Source organism: Dermacentor albipictus, chromosome 8 (assembly GCF_038994185.2).
Source record: "Dermacentor albipictus isolate Rhodes 1998 colony chromosome 8, USDA_Dalb.pri_finalv2, whole genome shotgun sequence".
NCBI classification, from domain to species: Eukaryota; Metazoa; Arthropoda; class Arachnida; order Ixodida; family Ixodidae; genus Dermacentor; species Dermacentor albipictus.
In genome coordinates, this window is record NC_091828.1 from 67,141,798 (window position 1) to 67,158,159 (window position 16,362).

General features: G+C 46.6%; 1 protein-coding gene across 1 annotated transcript; it reads right to left on the minus strand.

Annotated features, from left to right (window-relative positions):
• Nucleotides 1–9,008: 9,008 nt before the first annotated feature.
• On the minus strand, nucleotides 9,009–15,711 carry LOC135914545 (serine protease inhibitor swm-1-like). The gene is made up of 3 exons (XM_065447458.2): nucleotides 15,457–15,711; nucleotides 14,573–14,812; nucleotides 9,009–9,266 (listed from the first exon to the last, which is right to left on the minus strand). Exons 1-3 carry the CDS (start codon nucleotides 15,512–15,514, stop codon nucleotides 9,064–9,066), a joined length of 501 nt encoding a protein of 166 aa, XP_065303530.1. The 5' UTR covers nucleotides 15,515–15,711; the 3' UTR covers nucleotides 9,009–9,063.
• Nucleotides 15,712–16,362: the final 651 nt, after the last annotated feature.

A 16,362-nucleotide genomic window follows, 5' to 3' on the forward strand; every position in this document is an offset into this window, starting at 1 on the left:
GGCACCGGCAAAAAGCTTGCCAAGCGCCAAAGGTGCTGTATTAGCCAAGGTGCAACCAAATTGGGATAGTCCATTAATCTTCAACATGACACTTCTCCAGAACAGGAATTGGCCTCCCTGGTGCAGTATTCGGCTGCTACCGCCCTCATTTCTTTTGCAATTAACCAATGGCCATCAGTCGCCACCGGCTACGGAGCACCTGACCAAGGCGCCGTTCACACCTGCGACGCGGTATAAGGTCTTAAGAAGCTCTGGCTCCGCAGAGGCCGGCAACGCTTAACACACGAACCCTGTCGAGTGATCCTAGCTTAGCAGGATTCCGTGAGGAATTATCTGGTACTGACTGGGATATTATTGGCCTTAGTGAGGTTAGAACTGGTGACGTCTATACGGTGCCGACTAATGGCCGCACCCTTCGGATACAAAGGTCTTGGAGCATCCTGCGAGTGTCCACGTAATGGACACATTCATTTCGTTTGCTGCTGAAGTTCCGTTTGCCTGGGCTACGGTGCACGTCAGAAAGAGACAGGCGCCCACAGCCAATCAACACTTCAGCAGCATGCGAAATGGGCATGTCCGTTCGGTGGGCACTTACGGAATACACCCGAGATAAGTGCGACGTCCCGGTACTGCAAATGATGACGATGATGATGATGAGTTATTGACATCCCGTTCGAAACGATGCAGTGATAGATAGCGTGCCCTGCTTGCTTGAGCTATTCAAGAGACCTGTAAAGGCTTATCAGTCTAGCGTTTTGTTAATATCGCCTTTTTTTCCTGAAAATTTCTATATCTGCCGTGTATAGTAACTTATATGCGTCTGCAACACATCCCGTCCTATCCATCTCTTTTCTGCTTTAGTTTTTCACAACGCGAGCACGAAACCCGGGCTGCGCCACTAAGTTTTCTATCTGTGATCCATGTGAGGAAATTTCGGATCCACTGCGTGTGCTGCGCAGATAGGTCGCACGTTAAGATATTTCTTGGAGGTGTCCTCAATATAACGCTGCAAAACGAGATTACGAGAGCATTTTTGCGTGCCATTCTGGATATCAACAAGATGGAAAAGTGATGAGGCGTCATTCTGTCGTAACCCAAATGACAGTGAGGTGGAGAGGAGGCTTATACTACGAATGGGCGCGCCCACCAAAGGATCAATGGTCTTAAGCTCGCTTCATTCCAAGCCTGGTGATTGTTTTTTGCAAGGTATAAGAATTAGCTTGCATGACTTAGTGTTCTTCCTTGGGGACAAAGCGCTTTGACTAAATTGGTGAGCAGCTAAAGCTCGTAATTGTTTTGCTTCGTACAAACGCATCCAATGTTAAGGGCTTAAATATACAATCACATTGCCGTCTAACGTGAAATACGAGCAGAGACGGTTGTCGGCAGATTGGCCTACTTTCACACTTAGTTAATTAGCGCGTTCTATCTTAATCAGCTGTCAGACTCGGCCCATTACTCGCTCCTCGAGTAACGCGAGTAAAACGTGTATACTGTTACACGGTATTGATTTGAAGAACAAGGCAGTTCCAAAAGGGTGAGTCACGACTCTAACTCATTATAAAGTGAGCTTGCGTTAAAAAAAATAACACTCTAAGCACAACGATGGCTGCGCGCAAGGTAGTGCTTCCTGTTAATGTGATCTACGGGTCAAGGCATCGGTTCATCAGATTGGAAGTCTCATACATTGTAGTCAAACTCGGACGCTCATACATGATCGAGAATGTACGCCAATGTTTCAAGCGCAGAATTTGTTTAGATAAAGCTCTTTCGCTATTGAATACGCGACAACATTCACGATATTAGAAATACGTGCAGGCGTGCCTTGAGCTAACCTATAACTTTGGAACAGGGTTTAGACGCTAAAGAAAGCTCACCCAAAAAAGAAAGAAATGGTGCACAGTTGCTTTAAGTATTAGCTGAAACATAGTGCTTGTCATCAAAAGGGCTGCCAAGACTACCCAGCGGCGCCGACATACCAAAAATTCAAAGCTGAACACTTTCCAATTACTGGTATTTGTCAAACGAGCGTTTCATGGTTCAATGTGATCCTGTAGTCGAGGGGTCAGTTCCACCACTGGCACTGTGTCGGAGCTCATATTTCACGTGACTGTACGTATGTTAGCATTAATTCTGACGAAATCACAGTATTTTCTTCTTGACGTCTTAACATTAGAAAGCCAAAATACCTGCAGCAAAACCGTCATCCTAATACTTCAGTACTTTCCGTTCTACGTACACGTCCGCACTGCTCCATATGCTCCCCAGGCAGACTGCAGACGACGCTAGTAACACCTGTTATGCCACTGCGTGGTACGACCAGACGAATGAAAATCAGAACCACCGCCACCATATATCAGCAGAAGCAATGTCCAGCACCCGCGCTGAGCTAATGGCTATGCTAGATTATTTGGAGTGGGCCCTTGCAACTTCGTCTCAAACTGACCCTGTTCACCATCATGTGTACACAGACTCCCAGGCTGCCCATCGGGCATGTGGTAATGTTATTTACACAGATCCCGTAATGTAGAAGATCCGGCACCAGGCACGCCTGCTCCGCGAATGCGGTCACGATGTTACCATCCACTGGGTCCCTGCGCACTGCGGTATCCCCGGAAACGAGAAAGTTCATAGACTGGCACGCGCTCATCTCTCTACCGCGCTAGCCAGAACCACCGACACTCCTTATCCTCTCTTAGCTGCCACACCTGAGGTAGCAGACCCGGTGGCAGACAAGCATGCGACGAAACAACGACGTGCTGCCTACCTCACAGCAGTGGGCAATCCACTCTCTATACCGTCGCTTCCACCGAAGGTATTCACAGGGCGAGACTCAATCTTGCTTCGGAGAATTCAAGCAGGCACCCTCCTTACTCCTCACTTGTTGAACCGTTTCCACAGGGGTGGCGCACTACCACCCGTGAATGGGTTCTGTTCCATGTGCACATGTCGTGCTGATCTCAACCATCTTTGTTGGGAGTGCCACCTCCACATCCCACCAAGGCTTCGTGCCCTGGCCACCATACAGCGGGGACCCTGGCCTTCTCTCCGGACTAGGGCTCGCCCGGATACCACGTATCCGGACCATGCCACCGACCTCTGGCGAGCACTGCTGTTGTTCCTACAGGACCCGGCGGCCCCACCCATCAGCCATCGACTCCGCGACAGCCAAAAGCGTCATGCGGCCCCCACTTAGCTGCCTCCTGAACGTTCGTTAATAAAACAGAGGCAGCCTTACCCTTCCCCATTTGCAATACCACCCCTCCCCTTTCCACCGCAGCGTCTTCGGCGCATTTTAATGTGGAATAACCGTGGTTTCATTCATGCATTCCCCGAGGCAGCTGTTCTTATTACTGATGATGCCACGAAACCGAGCCTGATGGCACCAACGCTCAGAAATCTAAACGGGAGTGCCCACAATGTTCTCTGGTTAACCTCCCCGCCCCTGGGTACGTGCCTGTTGTGCGATGTACCGTAGCTCTGAGGTGCCTCTTGTGTAATGTAGGAGAATTGATTGTAAAGGCAGAAGTCCACGGTTGGGCACATGCGTTTAAGCCCATGAAAGGGCCCCTGAAACGGTTCGGACAAATTTTGTAGACGCGTAGGGTACAGCTTAAGGAGAACATTCGCACCACAATTTAACTGAAGCGTTACGTATTAATGGAGCTACAAGCGATTATAAGTTACCCTGCTCCCCAGCCATGCTTTTCCTCCTCAACTCGTCCGCCGAGCGAGCGGGGCTAAGCTCCGCCTTCACTGGTCCTGCGTCACGATGCGACGTTACATCGTCCACTTCCGGGTGTTTTGGAGCCCGCCCCCACCCGCGCGAAACCTCTCCGCTAGCTGCTTGGCTGTCGACCCCAAAATTAAGCGAGAGCTATCGAAGCAGCGTGCGTTGCGAGCATTCTGTCGTAGCGCCGAACGTGTCTGGTATTCCGTTAACCACAGGCAAGCTGGTCATTTCGGCAAATGACTGGAGGCATAAACTCAAGCTGATGACGGAACTTTGGCGTAGACGTACGTGAGCGGCCTGATCGGTCTGCACGGTACAGACACTTGTTGGCGCAGCGCTTAACCAGTCAAAGAAAGCGCTAACATTGCTCTAACGAAGTATAAAAGATTTTAAACATTTATAAAAACAACGTGTTGATGATTACACTCCTGCGAAAAGTACGCACCAGCAGCAAAGAAGAAAACGCTTCGTTGCTGCTACTGTGTATGGTTGAGCTCTATGCCACCAGGTGGCTGCACCGTGCAGACCATTCACATTTGCCCTTCTGCTCATTTCGGCTCATCCCGTTATGGCACAGTCAAGCGGCCAGATCCTGTCCCCTTGCACTTACGTTTACCCTAATACGGGACTCGCGAAACGCTATTGCGTTAGTAATCTTCCGGTGTAAAGTGACGGCCACAAACGCGCAAATCCTGCGCGGCAGCCAGTTCGCTCGTACGCTGCCTTGCAGAGGGACACGATGTCGCAGCTTGACATATTGCCAGTCGCTACGTTTGCAGCCCACAAGGCAGCAAAGTCGAATCATAGTGCTCGCGAAAAGACTGACACCAACTCTGACCGCGGAGCTCTCGTCAAAATGGAGTACGTTGTAACGCAAGCAGACGACACTTGCTGTGTGCCGGAAGTGCTTAAGTGTACTGAAAAATTGTTTTTGTGTATTCTCTTTATGCTACTTTCTTTTTATAAAAACAAATTAACTAACATTCCAACTATTACGAAGATCATTTGTTTACCATAAAGTTAGAAATATTATCGATCACGCGCCCTGGTCAGCCAATCGGATAGCTCGTCCCACTGACGTCATATGGGTTATTTCGGTCATATGGGTAGGGGTGGCTTAAAATTCCGCCGAGCAGCGCGCTGCGATCGGCAACGATGTGCATTTTTAAAACCTTGTAATAAATTACACGCTTTACGCAGAGCACTTAGACGTGTAAATTAATGATCAGAAGGACCTACTCTAACGACTCAGCACGTTTGTAGAAAATAGTCAAAAGCGTTTCAGGGTCCCTTGAACTAGCTTCGCCCCAAGAAAACTAGTCCAAGCATTCACACTTGCTTTATCAGAAGCATTCTGCACCATCAATATGCCGGCTGCTTATAACTGCGCCAAATAAAACTATTAAGCCAATACAAATATTGGTGACATCATTTTATCATTCCACTGTTCGGATTAGTAACCTCTACATACGGAGGAAGTTGAGTTGTGTGCGTAGTTAACCAAGCTACGTTAAATTAGTTTTCAATAATTACTCTTAGGTGGCTAAGATAATCTAACCGAGCGAAGAAATTTTTAATAAACATGCCTCGGTGAGAGCTATGCGAACAAATATTTTTGAACTAAACTGTCTCTCAAAGCCTGACACAGGAAAAGCACGTCGGTAAAATCAACCTGATCGCACTTAGCCATTTGTGATGTTATCATCAGTAGTATGACTCCGGGAGCACGTTGCTTGTGGCCAGTCCGCTTTCGTTTTTTGTTCAGGCGGTTTTTTTTTTTTAAGGCAAGCAGTTTAAAGTTTTCATGTCAATGTAGCAGCGAACGTCTCTCGCCTAAAGCTTGCTTGCTGGCAGAAGCAATGCATGACGCAATGATGGTGCAGATTTAGCGCGTCGCTGGCATCTAAACAATGCGCTGCCGCCAAGGGAAGGAAGATAATGAAAGTGAACAGCTCGATAGCTGCTCACGGAGCCATGCCGATGCTGGGGCGGCGATATTATGCGAAGCATATTACGAGAGCTCAAACCAGCTCCTCAGGCGCGGCGGTGTCGCCTTCAATGACCTTTGACCCCATGCCATACCACGTGACACCGTGACGTCACGACAGAGGAGAAACGGGGCTCCAACTCGCGCCGTCGCTCGCGGCGTCGCGGCGGTATGTATAAGCAGCTGCGCTTGTTTCTAGGTGGCTTTGGCTGAACTCTTGCAAGATGGGCTGGGTGGGAATCGAACCAGGGTCTCCGGAGTGTGAGACGGAGACGCTACCAATGAGCCACGAGTACGATGCTTCAAAGCGGTACAAAAGCGCCTCTAGTGAATGCGGTGTTGCCTTAGAAACGAGCCGCGCCGAACGCTGCGTTGCTCGACGCTCACCGCGTCCAATGCGGGGCGCGTAGTCGCTGCGCCGTAGCCCATTGTCTTACACCCCTTGGCGGGTCGACGGGAACGCTATCGCGTTCCACTCTTGAAGGCGAAGCAGAGTAACGCATGAGTTTTTTCTTCGTCTAGCCGAACCAAATATAGCCAAGCAACAGCAGTTCACCAGGCTAAACAGTGGTTCAACAAATAAAATAAAGGCTAGTATGCTTCGCATCCTGGGCTTAACCTTAGCTAAGCCACAGCCATTTTTTTACGGTTCAGGAGCACTTTTGGGGGGGGGGGGGGGGTCTTTTGCATTGATTTCACTTTTAATATTTCGCTTTTGCATTGATTTCGCTTTCTAGATAATGCTAAAAATTCAGTGTCCTTCGTTCTTGTCTCACAAATTTAAACATGGGTTTAAATAAACTTTATATCCCATTCATCCCATTGAGTAGGTGTAAGCGCGAAAATGCTCGCTCGCCAGCTCACACACACACACACGCACACACACACACATACACACGCACGCACACACACACGCGTGCACACACACATTTGCACGCGCCCACGTATGCATACACGCACAAAAATGCACGTACGCATGCACGCACGCACGCACACGAAACTGCACGTATACACAAACCCACGTATGCTCGCACATACACACACACACTCCTGCGCACGCAGATTCAAGTACCAAGACACAAACATGCGCGCATGCGCAAATGCAAGTACACATGCACGAACTCTCAGGGCGTGCACACGCCTATACACTCCCCTCTCCTTCCTGGCTGCCTCACAAAAACATGCGCTTGTAAGCAGACTGAATGGCACTCGCACTGCAATTACCGTTCAAACTCAAGTTGTAATAAATCGCTTTATGGTTTAAATTTGGCGCTTCTTTAACTTAATGTCCCCTCTGCCGAGAGGGTGCAAAACCATTTGCTCCTGTCGTGCGATAAAACGACCCATCTCTGACCAAAACGTTCCTTTAACGCACCACCAACGTTCCGACTAAGTGCCATAATTGTAGATGCTGTTACAAGGCACTACTATCTCGGCGTAGTCAGTTACTTGTTACTCAGAAGATATATTGAAACAAATTTTTCTGAAATTTGGCCCATTCAGTTAGGCATGTGCATCGTCGTGAACTTCCACAGAACGGTGAAGGTGCAATGCCTAGAATTCCTGAGTATGTGCATGGTACAAGGCATGATAGTTATTTTTGTCTTTTTTAACGTAACACGAAGACATGCTCGTGTTTGTTGTGTTGTCCATGAAAGAAAAGATGAGATTAAAAGCGATGACTTAACAAATGAGCAACCCATTGCTATGTAGCGCTTTAGGAAGTAAGAATAGAAAATGTAAATTTTAAGAGCACGCCTAAAAACAAAGCTGAAACCAAATCTTGAGTTCTGTGTTTCGGTTGCCTGGTGAGAGACTGTCGCACTCACTCTTGCGTGGCGTTAAAAAAAAGTAACACGCAGAACGACGATGAAGTAAGACGACACTAATATGAAACATAAGATTTCGAAGAAAGTAAAACACGCAATTTGAACGGAACGTTTCCCTCAATTTCCTTCTGCACGTAGTGACACAGCCAACTGGGCCGCTACGCGCAGCATATTTCTTTAATGGCATTTATTTACAGTAAGTGAATTAGCCTATACAAGTAACATTAGCTGATAAGAAACGAAGTGATTGTGACTACGACGTGCATAGTCCCCAGATGTGTAAAAGATTAACAGTCGTATGATGACGGACACAATTACACGCTCAGAGATCGCAGCAATGTTGATATTTGGGGACATATTGGTTTCTTCAATACGATTATGCCTTCTATTAGAAGGGCAGCAAGCCTAAGCAGCTCAGCAAGACGGCGCAATAGTCTGGTCAAAGTTACTTTCATCGAATGCATCTATTGAGGTGGTCCGCCATTCGAGTTAAATGTGATCCTAAAGAAACGATTGGTTCGGCCAATATTTACTTTTGTGTAGTTAGTTCAAATACAGGTGGGCAATCTAGACATATACAACGTCTTTGTTCTACTTGAAGGTACCAATATGAACCCATCATTTATCAAAACACAGTTTCCAGGTTTGCGTACCTACGGCTAGGTTATCAATTTTGTAGCATTTTATCTTAGAAATCTGTAGCTTCCGCGCTACTCGGCTTCATTGAAGCTTGATATCATGTATCGCTCATTATAGCTTTTGAGTTTCGTTATCATCTATTACTACTCCATAACACGCCCTATATGACTCAATTTCACATGAATATTCAACTAATCACCACTATTTTCATTGGGTAGCGCCGACTGTAGCGCGCAAGAGGACCATTCCATCGCTATTCTGCTTTGTTTAGCAACTCTTTTTGATCGGCGGCCTCGTTCAGATGATTTTGGGTCAATAAGATTAATTTTCTGGCTGCTCTTTTTTGCTAGGAACCAGGCATCCGGGGTTACATAGCAACGTTTACGCCACCAATCATCCTGCCGTCGTTTGCGATCCTCCACCACGCATTCATTCACATTTACACTACCATCTTTGAAGGCCAAAGCCTTGAGTCCGGTAACCAAATCTTTTGAAAGAATACCAACAAACGTTAACAAAACATAATGATTTTGGTAATACTCCAGCCCGTTTCACAAACACCAGGAATATCTCGACCTCCGTGCGAGGGCGTTCGAAATTACCATGCATATAGGGGGTCTCAGCGAACGTTAGCCAAGCTGTTCAATGAAAAAAAAAAAACAATATAAACCAATACAGAGCAAGATACGGGTTTAAGACGTGGTCTCTCTTTTTTTAGTTCTTTTTTTTTCGTTGAACAGCATGGCTAACGTTAGCTGGGACACACGGTATACAGAGCTTCTAAGTGCGTAGCGCTAGTACCAGACCCTAAAAGTGGAGGTACTGTGTAACGTGAGAGCATACTTTATTGGTCAGTAATACTCGTTTACTCGAGACTACACTGACGCTGGGCACTGGTCTTCGCGGACGCAGTTATTTTGGGCGTCGCGGTAGAATCCCTCGGCGCAGTAGCAGCCTCGCTGGCAGTCGGGCGTGCATCCGGGACCGATGGTTTTCTGCTCACACGTGGCCTCAGCGCAGGAGCTGCTCACGCATACCTTCCACTCCTCGTTCTCACGGCATGGCGGCCGAGGGCTTCCTGCATAGCGGAGAGAGGGATAAGTGATTGCGCATATGCGGCAGCGAACACTATAGAGAGAGAGATAATGTAAACGAAAGACGGGCAGGTTAACCAGAGGGCATCTCTGGCTGGTTACTCTGTCCAGGGAAAGAGGGCGCGAAAGATCAAGGAAGGTGAAAGATGGAAAATTAGAACAAAAAGAAAGAAAGAAAGAAAAGATAGCTCATGACATTCATGTCATGAAGTATCAGTTATGTTTGTCACACTATCACTCTTGTTATACTATTCCAATTTTGGTACATACCAAGACGTAGGCGGCTGTTTTATGGCATACATGACACGCATGCCATGATATTTCTGTCATGACCTGTCATTTATGTTCGTCATACACTCTTGGCATACTATACCAATTTTTGACCATACCGAGTTAAGGAAACAACCATGAGAGCACCAAGACGTAGATAGATAGATAGATAGATAGATAGATAGATAGATAGATAGATAGATAGATAGATAGATAGATAGATAGATAGATAGATAGATAGATAGATAGATAGATAGATAGATAGATAGATAGATAGATAGATAGATAGATAGATAGATAGATAGATAGATAGATAGATAGATAGATAGATAGATAGATAGATAGATAGATAGATAGATAGATAGATAGATAGATAGATAGATAGATAGATAGATAGATAGATAGATAGATAGATAGATAGATAGATAGATAGATAGATAGATAGATAGATAGATAGATAGATAGATAGATAGATAGATAGATAGATAGATAGATAGATAGATAGATAGATAGATAGATAGATAGATAGATAGATAGATAGATAGATAGATAGATAGATAGATAGATAGATAGATAGTGGCAAATGCTTACTGATAAATGCTTTGTATTTAATAATACGCGCAAACAACAATGCAGAACTGTTTCTGCCGACGTTGTCACACGCCAATGCGTTACATAGTCATACACAGTGTCAACGTCCAACTAATGCATTCTACGTCCCACAGTACAAAGTTACAACTTGTCACACATTCTTATATCCTTTAAATAACGTAGCAGCGGTTTCACATCGGCTCGCCCTGATGTTCGTGTAGGTCAGTTTCTAAGATCTTTAATTGATGTGAGTGGGCCCTTGTCCAGTTCATCAAGCGTGGCTGCGAGGGCTGCTCTTTACGGCTTGGAAACGAGGGCCCAAAAGACGTCACAAAGTGGGCTATGGGCCATTCGATCAGTAAGATGTACACCATTTGAAAACGCCACTCCAATGCACAGGCAGTTTACAACAGTGCAGTCACGTCGTGGAAGGTCAGAAACAATAGGTAGTCAAAGAATTATTTCACACCGTGGTAGACCAGTGACGACGACGATGCGCCGCTGAAATCGTTGTCGTGGGTTCGAATCCGGGTATGCAAACAAAGCTCTAGTAGGCAGATTTACATGTACGTTAAAAAAGCCCGAGGTGGCATAAATTAATCTGGATTTCCCCACTACAGCGTTCACCTCATAATGAGAACGTGGCTCTCGCGCCTGAAACTCCGACATTTTGATTTTTCACAAGATTTCATCTACATGAAATAAATAGCCGGTGCTGTATGGCCTTACGCTTCCCCACCTCGGTTTCGCGCCACTCCAACGCAATTAACCGCATTTAGTACTGCACCCCTTTCATCGTGGATAGCTGCTTAGACTGCTACATTTACGAAGGAACGTGTGCTCGGGATACTGTTGTGTCAAATACGTACGCTGTTTTGTAGAAGAGAGTGCCGAACCGCGTACGAAACCATGTCGTCCCGTTCCCTGTTTTCTCGCGTATTGACGCCGTTTTGCAACAAGTAGTGTGTTTATGCAATAAGGTTTATAACGAAACAGCCCCAGTTGCAGCCCTACTTACTTTCAGAATAGTAGCCTTACAGGCAGAGAAAGCTGGTCGTAATACTTCTTCATGCAGAAAAGTTCTTGAGAATACTTTATACACATATACAGAAAATGTGTCCGACATACTTCTACAGCAAGCAGGCGTTCGGAATTCCTCATCTAAAGGGGACGCGTCTTCAGAATGTCATGTCTACAGCCAATGCGTGTTCTGAAAACTACCTTTTTTTAGAAAAGACTTTTTCAGTAATACTAATTTTAAGCGAATAAAGGCGTTGGGGAATACCATGTTCAAGAAAATAGCTGTTCGGAATTCCACACGTATGCTTGAGACAGTACATTTCAAAATATAAATCTGTCGAACATCAATAGTTCTACAGTTGCGCAATGAATTTGAGGTGGTGTTCCTTTTTTTCGGAACATGGAAACATCGCCGTACGCACGATATCAGCCACATTCCAAACAACCTCCAACCCTGTCCAAGCGGTCCGTACGGCTGAGCTAGGCCTGCAGCTGGTAAAGCACCGCTAAGTTTGGCGTAGCGACGGGGCAGATATCTTTAGAGCGGTGTGCGTTGCTTCTCAGCGGAGGTCTCGGAGGCTCACGCATATATGTACACCCGTGAGCAAAAGTATACGGACCACAGGGTCACCGAAAAAAAAACAGAATCTCCTCGTAATTAGCGCGCATAAATTGTAACTGACGAGTGCAGTAGGAAATTAGTATAGCCAAGTTTGGATTGCAGCCTTTAATTCCAAGTTGCACTCACAGACAGCGGAGAAATTTATATTTATCGTGCAAACCCTGGTCAGCATACTTTTGCTCACAGGTGTACATGTCGCGCTGTACTCGCTAGATTATATCGCAGCAGAAAAACACACATGTTGCCAGAAAAAAGAGTTAATTCTATGCACGAATCCCTCCAAGGTGCGCCAATGAGGTCCCTTTGCCTTTTGTGCCTTCTCTTTGTTATAACAAATTTTTTTTATTTATTCCTTCTTTGCTTTGCTCACGCAGCTGCGTCTATGTTGTTGACTTGCTGTTCGGTTTGCTGCAAGCAAACAGTTCAAGCCAAGGGTTCTACGACGCTCACTCGCGCATACTATCGCGTTTCTGACGTGCAATCTCCTTAAAATCGGATAGGTGGCGGAGGGCGAGGGGGTCACTGTATAATGCCGCATGTAACAAAAACATGTTAAGCGTTATTGCTTATATATTTGCAAAATGAGCCCCCAGGCGCTTTACTTTGTGTACAGGAAAGACGCCATTACTCGATTGTGCATACGCAACGTGAGCAGACGGCGCCACTGTCACGCTCCGTATGACGCAATCGGAGCTAAGTTTAGCCTTTAATTCGGCGTTCAGAGAGGCAAAGCTCGGCAGTACGTTTGTTGATCCAAACTCGAGTGGTTGCGTTTGGGACGTAATTCACTCAGCCACACTAAGTACAGACCATCAAACTGAACCCAGTGCTCATCAGGAGTCACAAGGCCCTATACGGGTGCGCTTCGTTGTAGAAATTTCGAGCTTGCTCAACTATGACCATACCCACTACATATGCTGAAACATACTGAATCTCTTCAACCACGACAGAACGTGTCCATTTTTCACAGGGAGTGTAAGCCCAAGTGATCCAGGCAAGTGCAGGAAGTCCCAACCATCTTGTATGCGACGAGCTTAGGTGCCACTGGGCAATCTCGGACGCCACCAGTACGGTGGTTATTTCTTCAGCCTAGTGCCCAAACACAGTCCACAGAACTAAGGGGCCAACTACTAACAAGGAGCGAGCACGATTGCAAAATTAAACCGTAGGACCCCCACTAGCTGTTGCATAAGTCAGGCATGTAACCTTCCTAATGCTTGAATAACTTTAGCCAATGTATTTTGTTACGTCCACTCATTTTTCTACACTAGTACTCATATAGTCTGAAGCACGCACAAGTTATTTCACGTAACGTCGCTGCGGCGGTGACCACGATACAGAATGCCCAATTATCTATTTTTTCTGAGTGCGGATATTTTTCTTTTATCACATTGGACCTATAGCATAACTACACCGCTAGAATACAGAAACTACGCCCAATAATACGGCCACCACTCGTGGCTTGGCATGCAAATAGGTGCATAGAACTGGACTCATCGCAACAACGACAGACTCCAGCTAAACTCTCACCACGACTACTCGGAACAACAGTTCTACTCGGCAAGGGACCCCCCCCCCCCCCATTCTTGTTCTGAGCCCTCTTTGGCAGCGAACGCCATAAAAAAAACTTGTTGGCTTAGTTTCCCAGAGCAAACACTAAATTATGCACGAAACACCATTTGATTACCCTTAAGGACTACCGCGCTCAGGGAAACAACACAGGGAGCCGTCGTATTATGCGCTATGGCTCATGTGCGATCGTGCTATGTAACCGCTCCTCTGTAATTCGGTGTATATCTTCTACAAGGGTAAGCATTTTTGACAGTGGTTAGTTAACCTTACAATACCATATGACATGAACACAATTTAGGTGGCACCTTTTATGCAGAGACCCGATGCGACGGCTCACTGCTTACGGCGTTCTGATGCTGAGCACGAAGACCTTGGTTAGTGTCGAGGTCACGCGGCCCAATTTAAACGGGGTGGAATGCAAAACCACCTAATTACCACGCTTTTAGCCCACGTAAAGTGACTTTCAAGAATTGCAATAAATCTTATTTTGCATCAGTAAATTACATTTTTAGAACGCCTCAAATGTTTAACTTGAGCGGCGGCGGCTTGTTACGCCAGAAAGTATGAGCAGAAACTAAAGACAGGCGGCGACGCCCAAGTGAGCAAATGGACACCAATTTCGTGCAACGTCATGAATTTTGACAGCGTCCCTTATGCTTTACGTTATTGTTCAGTGATAACAACGAGTCGCATTCCACTTTAAATAAACGAAGGTAAACATTTTCTGCCTTTAAAAGACTCAAGATTCCAAAACACAATCCATAAGTTGTGACGTCGTAACGACGTACTCACTTTGCGGTTTCGGCGTGAAACTGACAAAGCGAAAATGGCCTTTCATTTACTCCACTATAGTAATCACGTTTCACCATTTTGAACTGGTTGAGCACTGTCCTTTAACGCCAAAGCTTATGGGGAACAACTCAGTACGCCATCTCTCACAGCGCACGTGTGATAACTGGAGACGTTACGCTCCATGGAATCAGTCTTCTATGCGGAGTTGTTACTTTTTATTCTCCTACTGTTGCTCGTTTACCCGGCATTCACGACAGACGGCTGACAGGTGTCGCCTCCAGACACATCCACAGCAAACTCAACAGCCGAAGGTAGCTCCTAATGAGTAATCTAGTGCGCCATATTGCTGCTGTTGCTCGCCCTGTATTTCATCAATAAATGGCACCCGTTTCGAGTTACTTTGCGTCGTGGGGCGCGACGTACCTCCGCTTCCTTGTGACGGGCACTCGTCCAGCCGTACGCAGTTTCGTTCGTCATTGCGGTAGAATCCGTCGGCGCAGTAGCATCCCTGGCGGCAGTCGGCCGTGCAGGCGGGCCCGACGACAGGCCTGCTGCAGGAGGCTTCGGCGCAGCTGCTACTCACGCACTGCTTCCACACCTCGTTGAGGCCACAAACGTAAACGGCCGGCAGAAACTTGTACAGCTCCGTAACACTTTCGCTGTCTGCACAAGAGGGATGCATTTGTAGACATGGAGACGCGGTCGCCGTCATCACCATCACTTAAGTTTTATGCTGAACAATACCCTCTTCTAGAGATTGTTAATAGCAATATTTGGGAACTTCACGCACTTTTCCGCACGATGTCCGTTTCTAACCTCTCTCCTTGGGCCACTCAGTATTTGACACTGGGTATGTGCTCGCGCAGACAATTTGGGAATAGACAACTTGGATTATTGGGTACATGCAAATGAGGCAGAGTTGCATTGTAGCGCTTACCAGTGTTAGCAAATCCCTCCTGATGTCGTAGTCATAATGCTCGACATCGGCTTTGGGGAACAAAAGAACGTACCTCAGGAATACTTCCATGATTCGGTAATTGCATCGTGTTACAGAAAAGACCCCTGCGCTGAGACGTTTATTTATTTAAAGAAATACGGCATTAGGAGAGCTCTGCCTACCAGTATTACTCGTAAACTGCCGACGAGTCATAAAATTAAGGTGGCGACATATTCCTTAGTGTTCGCACAATGGATTCAAGCTAGAAATAGTCAAGTCGTGCTATACCTTTAGCTATAAAAAAGCACTGCAGGGTTCTCAAAGTAAGGTGTCTGCAACTTCTTTTGGCATCTGTGCGCATACGTCTTACCGGGACTTGGAGCACAGGTCGCCACCGCAGCGATCAGCAACAAGAGAAAGCACTTCATCCTTGAAGCTCGTCGACGTCTAAGCTCGGAAAGTTCGGGCACAAGTGGTGATCGCTGGAACGGTTGCGCCCCTTTTTGTTCCCTCCTCAATATATCGCGGATGCAGTCAGTACAGGGTACGCGGTGCTAAATGTTGCAATCTCTTCTCTCAGTCTTGCGCTGTGGCTGCTGCGGTTCCGAAGGGAAGTCGGCCGTGTATCTTCGCTAGCACACTCGGGGTAGGCGCCGGATCGTTCGTTTCTTCGGCTTCCTGCTTATGCCCTCGCATGCGGTTTCGAAATGTTGTTTCTGAGTAATTGGCCGCTCAGATATAGCCCTTCCGCCGCCTGCGATCTACCAACTAGACAATTGTCCACGTGTCTTGCAAATGAACCAAATATAAAGCACTTGCGCTTTCAAAACAGAAAAAAACAATTAGGCCGGTGACCCGACGGAGGAAGTCACTAATAGAAAGCCTCAACCGCCGATCGGTCTGAAGCATGTCATCAGGAGATTGAAACTCTGCATCACTTTTTGGTGCTTTTCTTCTGGTTTCTTATTTAACTGCGCGGCACTATAAAGCAAAAAAAAATAGCAAGCCTTTTCCTCTTTCACCGTAACGACAGTAACTTCTGCCGCACTTATGCAATTTCACCTAACACAGTGACCCCATGGCAGTAGCGTTCTCCTGATGAGCCCAAGGTCGCAGGCTTGATCCCCAGACACAGCCACCGCAGGTCGTAGGTGCGTTGGACACCTGTCTGTAGAAATTCCTCCCGGATTCTGCCCTAGATGGCATTTCTAGGGCAGTGTCGGTATAGCAGCATAGGGCAAAGCAGCATAGGGAGTGACCATAAACGCAGCATTTT

What these genes read in the sequence shown, in the direction of transcription:
- LOC135914545 (XM_065447458.2), bottom strand. Translation starts at nt 15,514, where the DNA reads ATGAAGTGCTTTCTCTTGTTGCTGATCGCTGCGGTGGCGACCTGTGCT. An exon ending in GACCTGTGCTCCAAGTCCCG is followed by an intron (nt 14,813 to 15,456) that starts GTAAGACGTATG and finishes CCTCTTGTGCAG; the next exon opens with ACAGCGAAAGTGTTACGGAG. An exon ending in CCCGTCACAAGGAAGCGGAG is followed by an intron (nt 9,267 to 14,572) that starts GTACGTCGCGCC and finishes TCCGCTATGCAG; the next exon opens with GAAGCCCTCGGCCGCCATGC.